The 13,556-nt window shown below is 38.6% G+C and overlaps 1 protein-coding gene across 1 annotated transcript in view; it reads left to right on the top strand.

The window, feature by feature from the left end:
- The window catches only part of SYN2 (synapsin II), a 400,357-nt gene extending 398,383 nt beyond the window's left edge, over positions 1 to 1,974 (top strand). The window contains exon 13 of the mRNA XM_074958155.1: positions 1,043 to 1,974. Coding sequence (XP_074814256.1) covers positions 1,043 to 1,178 — 136 coding nt within the window. The 3' untranslated portion in view covers positions 1,179 to 1,974. The remainder of the gene's footprint in view (positions 1 to 1,042) is intronic.
- Positions 1,975 to 13,556: the final 11,582 nt, after the last annotated feature.

The raw sequence follows: 13,556 nt of genomic DNA, 5'->3' as shown, positions 1-13,556 counted from the left end.
CAGTTCTGTACTGTATTTGCATTTTTTGGAGGAAGGGGGGGTATTGTGCTGCTCCCTGATTGCGTACTTTTTGTTCCAAATTAGGTGTGTGGTTGACCAGTCAGTTCATACCTCAGGTGTCCATAACTCTGAGGTTCTACTGCTAACTGCTTGCAGTAAATACACAAGCACTGACAGATTGTTGTTGTTTTTTTAAATCAAGTGCATTCACAAAATAAAAGTTTCATTAAGTCACACTTAAGGATTAAACATCCAATAAATCTCCCTAGCCTCTGTTTGTCAGAGGGTGGAGATGGAGGGTGGGAGAGAGATCACTCGATCATTACCTGTTAGGTTCGCTCCCTCTGGGGCACCTGGCATTGGCCACTGTCGGCAGACAGGATACTGGGCTGGATGGACCTTTGGTCTGACCCAGTATGGCCATTCTTATGTTCTTATCAGAAGAGATTACAATTTTAGGGCTCAATTCTTCAAATGTATTGACATGCCTCTTCTCCTTGTGTCAATAAATGTTTGCACCCTTAAGGAACATAATTGTGCCTTATTGATACTCATCTTGAATTCAAGTTTCCCTGGCTTTGATTTGACTTCATAGGCCCAATTCTTCTTCACTCCAGTTGTATGCATTAGGAGCTACTGAAATTAATGGGGTTACTGTTGGGGGGAATAAAATGTGAAACAGAGGGGAATCAAGCTCAATATTCCTCTCATTTCTATTTTATTGGTGATTTAGTATCCTTTCGATTCATACAATAATATAAGCTGTTTTATCATTAAGCAACCTGTTCTATTAAGTATAGGTGGTGTAGCCTACTTCTCAAACTAAAGTATAGAGAGAAAGTGCTGTATTCATCAGTTCTATATGCTGTACTTGACTCTGTTTGTCTCCGCTTGTCCATCTTTGTTTGAACATGTAAGTTGTTTTCCATCCCATAAATGCTTTTCCTTTTTACACAGCATATAGTTTGTATGGATATAGCATATGTACATGGAAGCTGACTAACAATATGAACATACCAACCATGTTGCTTTTGTCTTACAGCAAATCACAGTCTTTGACAAATGCCTTCAGTTTCACAGAATCATCCTTCTTTCGATCATCTGTGAACGAGGATGAAGCAAAAGCTGAAACCATCCGAAACTTGAGGAAGTCCTTTGCTAGCCTTTTTTCTGATTAGCCATTTGAAGATCAGTTTCATGCAGTTGCATATGGCTTATAGACTAGAACCTACAGTGAATATTATTTAGTGTTTATATCCTTGTGACCCATCCTCTATTACTGTTCCAAGCAATATGTTAATCTTTAAAAAGGTCTATGATGAGATACAATTCAGGTACACTGTATAAAAGTCTATATAATATGAGAGGAAAAGCTATATTAGTAGTAGTACAAAATGCTTCATTTTATGGTCCTTGTCAATTGTAACATTGTGGCCTTACTATGACTGCACTATATTATCCTATTGGATACTCCTCTGTGGAATTGTTGTCATAAAGCATTGTGTTATGGGTTTCCCCTTGTTTTTGCCATCTCCAGTGCTTTGCAATGCATGTTTATGTTATGAGTGAATGTTTTGTGCTGCAAGGATACAGTCTTAACCTGACTTGTTCTTGCCTCAGATTGTTATGAGGCAATTCACATTAGTGTTTCCTGTTGTCAAGCCACTTTACTGTTGTGAAAAATTAAAGCAGTTTTCTTCCTCCTTTGACAACCTTTCCGTCAACCAACTATAGAGTTCTGATATATTTGCTGAGCATTATCACTAGGCTAAAACAGTGATGTCATAAATAGAGTATGTGTATGCATTATTGTATCCTTATATGTCTGCTGAACATTTATTTCCTATTGTTAATTTAATAGTGATCTCTGAGTTGTAAAGTAACATGCATGACCTAATAATGTTACCAATATTTTTTGTGTACCCCTTCTAATAAATGCAAAGCCCTGTGCTTGGTAAAGAGAAGCTTTGAAGAAGACTGATTTCAACAATTAGGTGTACCATGTTTTGACTTTGGGTGTCCATCTGTGTTTGTAAAATATTTGGACACCTAGGTCATTGCCATCAGAAACTAACATGCCAAATTATCAGTTAACCATGAACCAAGAGAAACATAATGTGGTAAATTTACAACTCACAGGAATGGAGTTTAGTTTTTCTAAGAGATTATACATATTGAAAATATTGCTGACTTGCTATAACAGAAGTGGTCCTACATATTGGGATCACAGCAGCATTTTTAAATGTTCAAGTCAATCTGAAGCAGATTAAAGCATGTCTAAATGAGCACTAGTCCAAGTTAACACTGTGCTCCTCTCTAAAACAAGTTACATACAACAGAGTGTTCCTTGGCAGGGAAAATTTGTGTTTCCTTTCCCTTGTTTGTCCTGATGTCATGTTAACACTTAAGAAGGGAAATAAGTGGCAGATGGTTTCCTTTTTTTTCCAGAAAAAAAGGTATTTGCTTCCAGATCCTCAAGCTCCTATTTTTTCACGCTCATATAAAATTAGGCTTAATACCACATGGGTTAGAATCAGCAAAAGGATTCAGACAGATTTAGATATGCCTGGCCAAAGGTACATCCCATCCCCAGCATAGCCCCACTTACTCCAGTTACATTAAGGAAGGATGTGGCTCACCATGCACATATTTAGGGAACTGAAGTTATAAAGTTATCACAAGGTATATATATATAAAAGTAAAGTAACAACAGATCCTATCTAGCTCCTTGCTTACTTGTGACCTGGGAGAGTAGAAGAAGAAGAAGGAACCACTGCAATGGTAGTTTGATTAGTCTGAGTAAACTGTGTGTTATACTCAGAGCTCTCTGCAGCTGCGTTGGCCAAAAACTGACTGGTAAGATGCTCTATACTTCTTTAGCAAAGATTATTAGTTACCACACTTACTCTGTGTGTATACCAGCATCTTCCTAAATGATTTCCATTTGGCCTCTTAGTGTCATTGGCAACTAAATTATTAATGAAAAGAAGGGTTCCTTAAAAATTACAGATCCGAGGAGTATTCTAACATCTACTGTTGAATGTACACAGAAAGCAATAAATACGGGATTTTTAGAGGGTTGTTTTGTTTTTTTAAAGCTCCACATCACCCTCAAATGAGGGTGGCAGCTAGAATCTACTTAAATAGATTTGTTCTAGACTTCAATTAGTATTACCCAGTGATGTGGGTTCACATCAGATTGGCTCTCACTTCTGTTCTAGACTTAGAAAAAACATAATAAAAGTGTGAATTTAAAAACAGAAAAAAAACATATATGCATCAGCTACATCCTCCAGATGCCAAAACTTAACAGGTGCAGCTTGAGGGACCATTGTCCCTCAAGCTGCCTTCATACAGCTGAGGGACCTTTGTCAGGCTAAAGTCAGGTAGGCAGCGGGTGAAGAAAATGGAAAAGTGTCTGCTAACCTGCAGAGAAAGAATAGTAAAAAGACTTAAAAATATATAATCAAGATTTAAACCTATTATTTGTCCAGTACCCGAAATGTGACAGGCACTTACACAAATAAAATAGACAAGGTTCACATTCTTGTGCATCCTTCCTTGAAATACAATTCATTTTTCTAAAGAAAATGGAGTATAATATCAGCCCAAGAAGATATAAGCTGTTTTGTTCATTATTTGTATTATGATACCATGTAAAGGCCCTAACAGAGATCAGGGCCCATTGTGCTGTACATACATCCAGTAAGAGACAGTTCTTACTTTGAAAAGCTTACAAGTAATATTAACCCCATTTTTGCAAATAATGAACCGTTTGTCACTATTTTTAAAAATTAAATTAGGAGGTGCTCGAATACTATAGCGAAGATGACCAACAAAGTACCTAGATATATTTACAGGCAGTTAAGGGGTTTAAGTAAGTAAGTTTCTGAATTACAAAAGTATCCATTGTAAAGCTAGGATAAAAATGTATAAGAGTTCTCATTTGCCCCAAAACAGTGATTATTTTGTTCTTACTTTGTGTAGTTGTTAAAAAGGAAAAATTACAAGCTACTAGCATTTTGCTATTGCTTTGCCATAGTCTTGTGTGAAACAAAGTTCATTTACTTGAAAGTATTTATGGATTCTCTAACAGATTTTAGAGGCTTGAGTTTTATTAGCTCTCTGAGTTTATACCTCCTACCAACCTAAAATAACAATTTAAGAAGTATACATAAAACACAGATTTGGCCTCCCATGTTATTGAGATTGTCAGCAGATCTAAGCCTCTTCAACTATATCGGACTCCTTTTTGGTGAGTGACCCTGTTTGGAGCTTGGTGATGAGATGTGGAGCCTTGTATCTCTAATTCACTAAGTTTTTTCCTATAAAAAAGTGTTATTGGACTTTTATTCATCAATGTAAAATGATTTGGTGATCTTAGTACACACAGCAGCTATCCGCATCACCGTTGGCACCCTATTTGGATTCTCAGCTAAGGACTGACTGGCTATGGAAAGCTCAACTACCATGCTCCCTTCAGATCAATGTTGAAACATGTTAGTAGGGAAGTTTGCACTACTTCTGCTAATATATTAGCTAGTGTGAATGTATAGCACTGCCTTTTACTGGATTGAATGGCAGACCTGATCAAGTGTCTTGTGACCATCTTCCTGTAGCAGCAACAGCACTCAAAGAATAGAAGCCCTAATACTGAAAGAGTGGCAATTTCCCTTTATTTCAAGGGGCATGCACTTTGGAAGCAGAAATCTTCTAGTTCTTTCCCTTTTCCTGTGGGTCATGAATTCTGTGTACTAGTTCTGTGGCGAAGTAGAGGGCTTCAATTTCCTTGCTACTGGTCTCCACCACATAGCTGCTATTTTTAATTAGCCCAATCAAATATAACACCTACAACTTTGAATTTGTTTTGTATTTATTGGACTAAACACCCTTCATTATGCTGCAGTAGTACCAGTTATATAGTACTTTATGAAACACTTTACAATCTTTGTAATCAATCTAAAATTAAAATAACTAAAGCAAATTAATTACTGCTACAGAGAAAAGTGTAGTCATTAAGCATAATTTGGCATTATGCATAAATAGCACCTGTCTAGTTTCAGAAGTATGCACATAGTACAATATGCATTACAGAGCTCATTAGGTCAGGCCTCACCTTTCTGCTTGAGACAAAGTTTCACACTTTCATATAAAATTCCCTGCCATCGTGTACTTGGATAAAGCCAGTTTCCCCATAGGCTTTGTTTTACTTTCTGGAGAAAATGGTGAAACAATCAGCTCTGCAGTGTATCCTCCCACACAGAGTACATACCACATCACCACTCCACAGTGTAAAAGTTTCTTTATATCTCTAACTGTACCAATGCATTTCACATGCAAGCTGATACATGCCTATGCTCTAGATGTAGAGTTTCAGGTTTAAGAGATTTTGTTTTATAAAGTGATCTGTAAAACCCGCTAAGCAAGACAAAACCAAAAAAACTAATGGTGTTAGTCACTTATAAAATCAGTTCAGTCACTTACCATATTGTCCTATAAGTCACTGGTATTACCTCACGAAACAGCTTGAGCTTTGAATTCAGATGCAAGTTGCCAGCTCCAAATTTAAAGATCCAGTTACCCAATATGTTGCTATCTAGGTTTGTACAGTGGCACCCACCACAGTAGTATCAGAGCGACAGTAGGCAGCAGTTGCACAACATTGAGCCACCTGGACAAATTACCCAAGAACCCAAGGGCTGCAACTAATTTGCATAAACTTTAGTAATGGAGCCAATTGCAGATATGGTCATTTTTACCATGGAGTTTATGAAGACAGGCAGTCCCAATATACAGTGCTCCATCTTACTCGAACTGGCAGTCCTTTTCACCTTTCACAAACAAACACAATACAAAATCTTATAGTAGGGTTTATAAAATTTATTCTGAAAACTGGAATGGACCTACTTCCTCACAGTTAAGTTCTGAGACACTGCAATGTATTTAAGCAGTTTTATAATAATAGATTATAATTATGTACCAGGAAAACACATTAACTTTGAAGGAGTCATTTCTCTCTCCAGTAAGTGAACATAGTGTTAAAGTGTTTTTTCAAAAGGCACATATTACTCCCCCTCCTCTCATTCCCACCCAAAAAAAGGAAATACCTCCTGGGGAGTCCTTCCGGCCAATTCTGTCTCAATGACTGGTCACACACAGTAGAAAAATCTTATAAAGACCACTTAAAAAAAGTTGCAGGAGCAGGTTCTGATCCTGGGTATCATTTAACTTTTCTGCACCAAAAAAACCAACTCCAGAAGTGATTACTAATTAGACCATATTATAAACTAGACGTTTGCTAAAAAAGGCAATGAGTTTTGAGTTATGGAATGCTAACATAATGTTTCCAACATGGAAACGTTATTATACTTGCTTAATTTTTTAAACTAGCCAAAACTTTTTCTAAAGAAGCTAACTTATGAAAACTTGGGTCAAGATTTTCAAAGGTAAGTGCCTAAAATTAGGCTTCTAAATCCATATGTAATGACCTAATAAGTGGCCTGATTTTCAAAACTGCTGCACACTTTCTTCTGTTCTATGCTTGCCCCTAAGATTGTTCAAACTCATGATGCTAAACTATATTTGAAGTCAGGGAAAGATAAATTAGCCTCTCTCTAGTTAAAATACTAAGAGTTTTTATTTACTAATTCTTATTTTGCTAAGGAGACTTCTCAACAGCATCTCACTAAAAAGGAAAACAAAAAAGATGCCCAAAGTATCAAGAAGTATTTTAACTAAAATAAGCAGTGAGGAAGTTCAGATGGATTAACTCCTCATCCTGCCTTGAGATAGCCCATTAACAAGAGGGAAATGCTCTCTTCCAGGGATTATGATGCACATGTTGAAACAGACGATCTAGATTTGGAAAGTGGAGCGAAAACATCTCTGAGAAATGTAAAACATCAGCAAGTAAGTTAAAAATACTGCAACAAATTAAAACCTGTTACAAGACTTTGAAGTATAATATATAAAAGACCAAGCATACAGAGACACTTTTTTTAGCGTACAGTAGAACCTCAGAGTTATGAACACCTCAGGAATGGAGGTTGTTCATAATGCTGAAACGTTCATAACTGAACAAAACGTTATGGTTCTTTCAAACGTTTACAACTAAAAATTGACTTAATACAGCTTTGATACTTTACTATGCAGAAGAAAAATGCTTCTTTCCCTTTTATTGAGTCGTTTATGTTTAACACAATACTGTACTGTATTTGCTTTGGGCGGGAGGTGTCTCTGCTGTTGCCTGACTGCGTACTTCTGGTTCCAAATTAGGTGTGTGATTGACTGGTCAGTTCATAACTCTGAGGTTCTACTGCATAGGTTTTGTTTGATTTGGGCATTTCAAATTCTCCTCCAGAAGCACCATATCTGATAACTAAGAACCTGCAGTTCTGTATTTTATTTGATATTATTACAGCTGTATACTTTGCCGCAGCGATCAAGCCACTTGGGGTTGATTTAGTGGGTCTAGTGAAGACCCGCTTAATCGACCACAGATTGCTCTCCCATCGACTCCAGTACTCTACTGGAACGAGAAGCATAAGGTAAGTCGACAGGAGACTTTCTCCCATCAACCCAGCACCGTGTAAACACTGCAATAAGTCAACCTAAGCTATGTCGACTCCAACTACGTTATTCATGTAGCTGAAGTTGTGTAATTTAGGTCGACTTAACCCTGTAGTGTAGACCTGCCCTGAGAATCATAGAAATGTAGGGCTGGAAATCCTTGAGAAGTCATCAAGTCCCAGCCCCCTGTGCTGTGGAAGTAAACCTAGATCATTCCTGACAGGTGTTTGTTCAACTTGTTTCTAAAAGCTTCCCTTCATGCGAACTCCACAACCTCTCTTGGAAGCCTATTCCAGAGCTTAGCTCTCCTTACAGTTACAAAGTTTTTCCTAATATCTAACCTAAATCTTCCTTGCTGCAGATTAAGCCCATTACTTCTTGTCCTACCTTCAATGAACTTGGAGTACAATTGATTACTGTACTCTTTATAACAGCCCTAAACATATTGGAAGATTTATCAGATCGCCCCTTGGTCTTCTTTACTCAAGACTAAATGTACCCAGTTTTTTCAACCTTTCCTCATAGATCAGGTTTTCTAAACCTTGTACTGCATCATTTTTGTTGCTCTCCTCTGGACTCTTTCCAATGTGTCCACACGCTTCCTCAATCGTGCTGCCCAGAATTAGAGAAAGTACTCCAGGTGGGGCCTTACCAGTGCCAAGGACAGAGGCACAATTACCTCCTATGTCTGACATACAACACTTCTGTTAATAAACTCCATAATCATATTAGCCTTTTTTGCAGCTGCACATGAACAACTCATATTCAAGTTGTGGTCCACTATAATCCCCAGATCCTTTTCAGCAGTGCTGCGACCGAGGCAGTTATTCCCCATTGTGTAGTTGTGCATTTGATTTTTCCTTCCCAAGTGAAGTACTTTGCATTTGTCTTTATTGAATTTCATCTTGTTGAATTCAGACCAATTCTCCAATTTGTCAAGGTCATTTTGAATTTTAAACCTGTCCTCCAAAGTGCTTGCAGTCCCTCCCCACTTGGTGTCATCTGCAAATTTTATAAGTATACTCTCTAGTCCATTATTCAAGTCATTAATGAAAATATTGAATAGTACCGGACCCATGACTGACCCCAGCAGGATCCCACTAGATACATACCTCCAATTTGTCAGCAAACCACTGATATCTTTGGAAAAAATAAAAGGCTCTGCATGTTTTAAGTTGGACACCTGAAAACAGACAAGAAAAATTGGTGAACTTGAAAATTTTCACCTGTACATTCACAGATACACAGAGGGTACACAGTGAAAAGGAGCACTAAGTGGTCCTATGGATAAGATTTAATTCTACACCTCACATCAATTAGAGGAGTGGAGGTTTCCAAAACGTAATCAGAAATTAATTACAGTAAAGTGTGCCTAACTGAAGAGACTGAATGGTAAGAAAGTGAGCTATTTGAGAGACTTAAAGTATATAGTAAAAGTTTGAAGACCTGGCTGTGTCATGTTCTTTTCTCAGTTTGTTTTTTCAAATGAGAATGAAGGTGTGAGTGTTAGGAGTGACTTATAAAAATTAAAGAATCTGATTTTTACAGGGGTGTACTGGCTTGTGGAAGAGTCATCTTGTAGATTTAAAAATGTAAGTCAGACAAGTACACAGGGAAATATCTGCAGTTGTGCATGTGGATAAGGACAACTGCAGAAAATACTTGCAAGCAGCACAAACATTGACTGCTCTAAGAGACCTTTTAAAGTTGACTATAACTATACTGTATATTCCATTCAGAAACAGCAGAGAAAAAAATAAAGAATGGGTAAATACTGAGCTTTTTTTTTAATGTGAGCATGGCTTTTTGGAGGTCTGTAATACAGATTTGGTGATCTGAAGTCTTTTTTTTTTTTTTTTCCAAAAAGATGGGTCCATTTCATTCTTGGTGTAAATCCAGTGACTTGAAGAGAGTTACAGCAGATAGATATAGCCCAAGATTTACATGATTATATGAGTTCAGCTTTTTCTTTTCGAATGTTGTACACTACTATAATGGATATGATACTATGTTTAGAATTAAAGCTGTGGTATTTTCTAACAAGAGCTAGGAAATTCACAAGTAAGACTTACATGGTTCAAGTATGCTGACATATAGCCTATTACCAAGTCTTTGCAAAATGTTGCAACAAAACCCTAAGTCTGTGTGACAGGGTGTATAAACCCCTCACTGGACAGGAAGGGGCTAAGTAGCAACTCTGGGCTAAGGAGGCCCCGCCCTTCCACTGATGCTGAGCATGCTCAAGTTTGGTGGCAGGGTTTAAAAAGCAGACAGACAGCTCAGTTAGGGGCTGGCAGGTCAGGGAGAAGGACGTGCCCTGGGAAAGGATGTGAGCCAAGTCCAAACCAAGCCAGGGAATGGGGGAGCCACAGCACCCGGAGACTGGGACCAAGACCAGAAGCCAGCGCTTCCCAGGGACAAAAGGCTGGATGGGATGTACAATGAGGCAGGAAATGATCTGGAAGCTGACTTGAGGCTGATGCAAGACACTACCAGGTGAGTAAAGCCGAACTAGCCTACAAGGGCCCAGAGTCGGAACCCAGTGGACTGGGAGAGCCCAGGTTCCCTTACCCCACCCCAGAACTGCACCCAATAGGTAGGAGAACCTGCTCCTGCTCACAACCTGGTCTCAATTTTATTTGAAACTCAGATCTTTGAGTACGTTCATCAAAGGGGTCACCAAGGGTTGTGAATCTCAGTAATAGCTTTGCATTAAAAATAAATAGTGGCTTTTCAGGGTTTTGACATGAAAGCAGGTAAACTCAGTGGTTTTGATCTTTGATATTTTGTGTTTATGTGAACTGGAAACTTCAACTAGATCTCACTGAGCTATGTGGTGTGCAGGGAGGGGAGTAAGGTGGTGAACTGAGGGAGAGAATGAGCAAGTGTTCGTATAATCTCCACCCACCACAGAAAAATTGGCAAGCATCCCACAACCCTACCTGTGACTTCCAATCCTGCTCCATTAAGATCAATGGGAGTTTTGCCCATTAACATCAACTGCAGCAGGAACACGCCAGCTATTTTTGCAGGCAATAATCACACAAAAAGAAAGAAAAGTGAAAAAAATCCTTTTTATGCTGACAAGAATTGCCCCAAACTGACATCTCACTTGCTAATTTGTGGGCTGTTCTTTTTAGAGATTTACTGTATAGAGTTCTCAAAGTGATGATTATATAAATATTTACAGAGGGACTTTTCAGACTGCAGACTATTGACCTGATTATTTCAACCCTCACTCAGCATTTCCTGGCTTTTGTCAGTTCAAGCCAAACTTTATAGTCTTTACTTTGTGCACAAGACTTTTTCATTAGCTAAACTGCATTAACAATAAAAGCATGAAAACAGTATCTCTATAATCTCGTATATAGCACAGTATGTAAAACTTACTATACATATTCTCTCCATGATGTAGAGTTTTTTGGGGGGTGGGGGGAGAGGTTTGCAAAAAAGTTAAAAGATCATATGCCCCCATGGCTCCTGTGCCAAGTATAGCAATCTCCCACAACATTGTCTCCACTTCTTACACAGAAACTCCTCCTGCTGACCATGTTGCCATACCAGTGCATGATACAAGAATGGTCCCACACAGAAAAGCCACAGAAGATCTATCAACTCCAAAAAACAAGGGATGTGGGAGAACTCCAAGCAAAGCTGAAGTACCAGAAACACTAGGCTTACCAGCGTAAGCACCTCATCCTTCCATGAAGGCAATGACAGTAAGTCACTAACTTCAATGGGTCCAGGAGCAGGTCCTATGTTACTATAGAAAACTGGTAATTAATCTGTATTGCTTTGATTATGATCAGTGTTGAACTTGCTCTCAGCTTCAGATCCAAGTGGGGAGAGTTATGTGCTGCATCTGAGACTCCAACTTGCAGAAGTTTGCAAATATTTACACACTCCAGATTCTACCACGTTATGCATTATTCCCCCTCAAACCCAAAAAATTTTAAACATCTTTTCAAGGGTTGTTCCTAGCCATACCCACCTCTGCTAACTAAAAACATTTTTCCTCCATGGCTTAATGGCATTTAATGAAAACCTGGGACTTGAATAACGTAACTCAAATCAACGTAGCTTAGATCTACTTACCGCAAGGTCCACACTATGCGACGTCAACAGGAGACACTCTCCCATCGACTCCCCTTACTCTTCTCGAACAGGTGGAGTACAGGAGTCAATGGGAGAGCAATCAGCGGTTGATTTAGCAGGTATTCACTAGACCCACTAAATCGACCGCTGATGCATCGATCGCTGCAGCGTCGATCCTCCAGTAAGTGTAGACCAGCCCTGAGACTAGGCAGGTGAGGTTGTATCTTTTATTGGACCAGCTTCTGTTGATGAGAGACAAGCTTTTGGCTTATGACTTCCCCTGTCGTCTTTTTCCCCCCACCACTGCAGGGGTATTAATGGACTACTTCACCTTGAACGGTCCCTTGAAATGTGTTAGCTACTTATGCTAAACAATCTGTTCCATCTCGTATTTAGCTGGGACACTCTGGGTATGTCTGCACTGCAGTTAAAAACCCACAGCTGGACTGTGCCGGCTGACTTGGGCTAAAGGATCATGGGATGTGGGACTGTTAACTGCTGTGTAGACAGGGCTGGATTACCCAATAGGCAGACTATGCACGTGCTTAGGGCACCAGCAAAGCAGGGGGCACCAAAAAAAAGATATTTTTTAAAAAAAAATTGATATTTGATATTTCAAAAAAAGCATTGAAGTACTCATCATGGGAAAAATTAGAACTTTGTTAGACTTCCTTACCCCCTGTTTTTCTGTTCTCTTTTTATTACTTATCCCCACCTAACCCAAGGGGGCGTCCTACTAACGTAGATCGAAATAATGCGAGGAAATCAGATCCTGTCATGTATTGCAATAAATTTATGTTTTATTATCGATATATTCTTCTGAGTTATACATACTTGATTCGGTTTTTTTTCTTTTTCTTATATATATTATATATATATATATATATATATATATATATATATATATATATATACATAAAAATAGTGTAAGCTGTGTAATTTGTTTTTTTTTAAGTTCAGATAACTGAGATAAGGGGCAGGATGAAACATAACCAACTGAGTGGAGCACAGAAACATAAACTGGCGGAAGAAAAGAAACAAAAAACTAGTGAAATTTTCCAAACTCTTCCAAAGCTGACATCATTTTTCAAAGCAAATCCATCAGAAGCAACATCTTCTCTCAGTAGCACAGACTTCGTTCCAAAACCCGTAGGTGTTTCAGAGACTGACCCTTTTTCTATTGGTGAAACAAACACCATTCCAGAACATGTGCATGTGTCAGAGACTGTAACTGATCATCCTTGTAACAAAGCCCTGGCTGGGATGATTTAACTGGATCAGTCCTGCTTTGAGCAGGGGGTTGGACTAGATGACCTCCTGAGGTCCCTTCCAACCCTGATATTCTATGATTCTATGATCCTACTCCTGGTGGTAAAACAGACATTGTTCTAGAAGGTGTGGCTGTGTCAGAGACTGAACCTGCTCATGCAGTAAATAATAGGAGAAAAGATCCTGGTATGTGGGTTGATTTCAGTACCGATGATGTAGCTTACTGGATATATCGTGGACCAAATGACTGTCAACACCACACTGGGCCAGTTGAGAAAACACATCGGACTTTTACCAATGGCAAACAAACAAGATATTGTCCACAAAAAATATTTTTTGGCATGAAAGCGAATGGTGAGAAATACACTGAAGAATGGCTACTGTGTTCACCATCAACAGGGTCTATGTACTGTTTTGTTTGCAAACTTTTTGCATATAAACCTTCAACATCCTGGTTTGCTGCAGATGGATTTAGTAACTGGTGGAATACTGTTTTAATTGAACAACATGAAAATAGCACTACTCACAGAGATTCAATGTTGACATATTTAAATTGAAGACAGGGCTTTGGATTGACACAAAAATTGGAAGAACAAATTAAAGGGGAGCGTGAATGCTGGCAA

This window comes from Natator depressus, chromosome 7 (genome assembly GCF_965152275.1).
Source record: "Natator depressus isolate rNatDep1 chromosome 7, rNatDep2.hap1, whole genome shotgun sequence".
NCBI lineage: Eukaryota > Metazoa > Chordata > Testudines > Cheloniidae > Natator > Natator depressus.
This window is presented reverse-complemented; position numbering and strand designations above follow the sequence as displayed.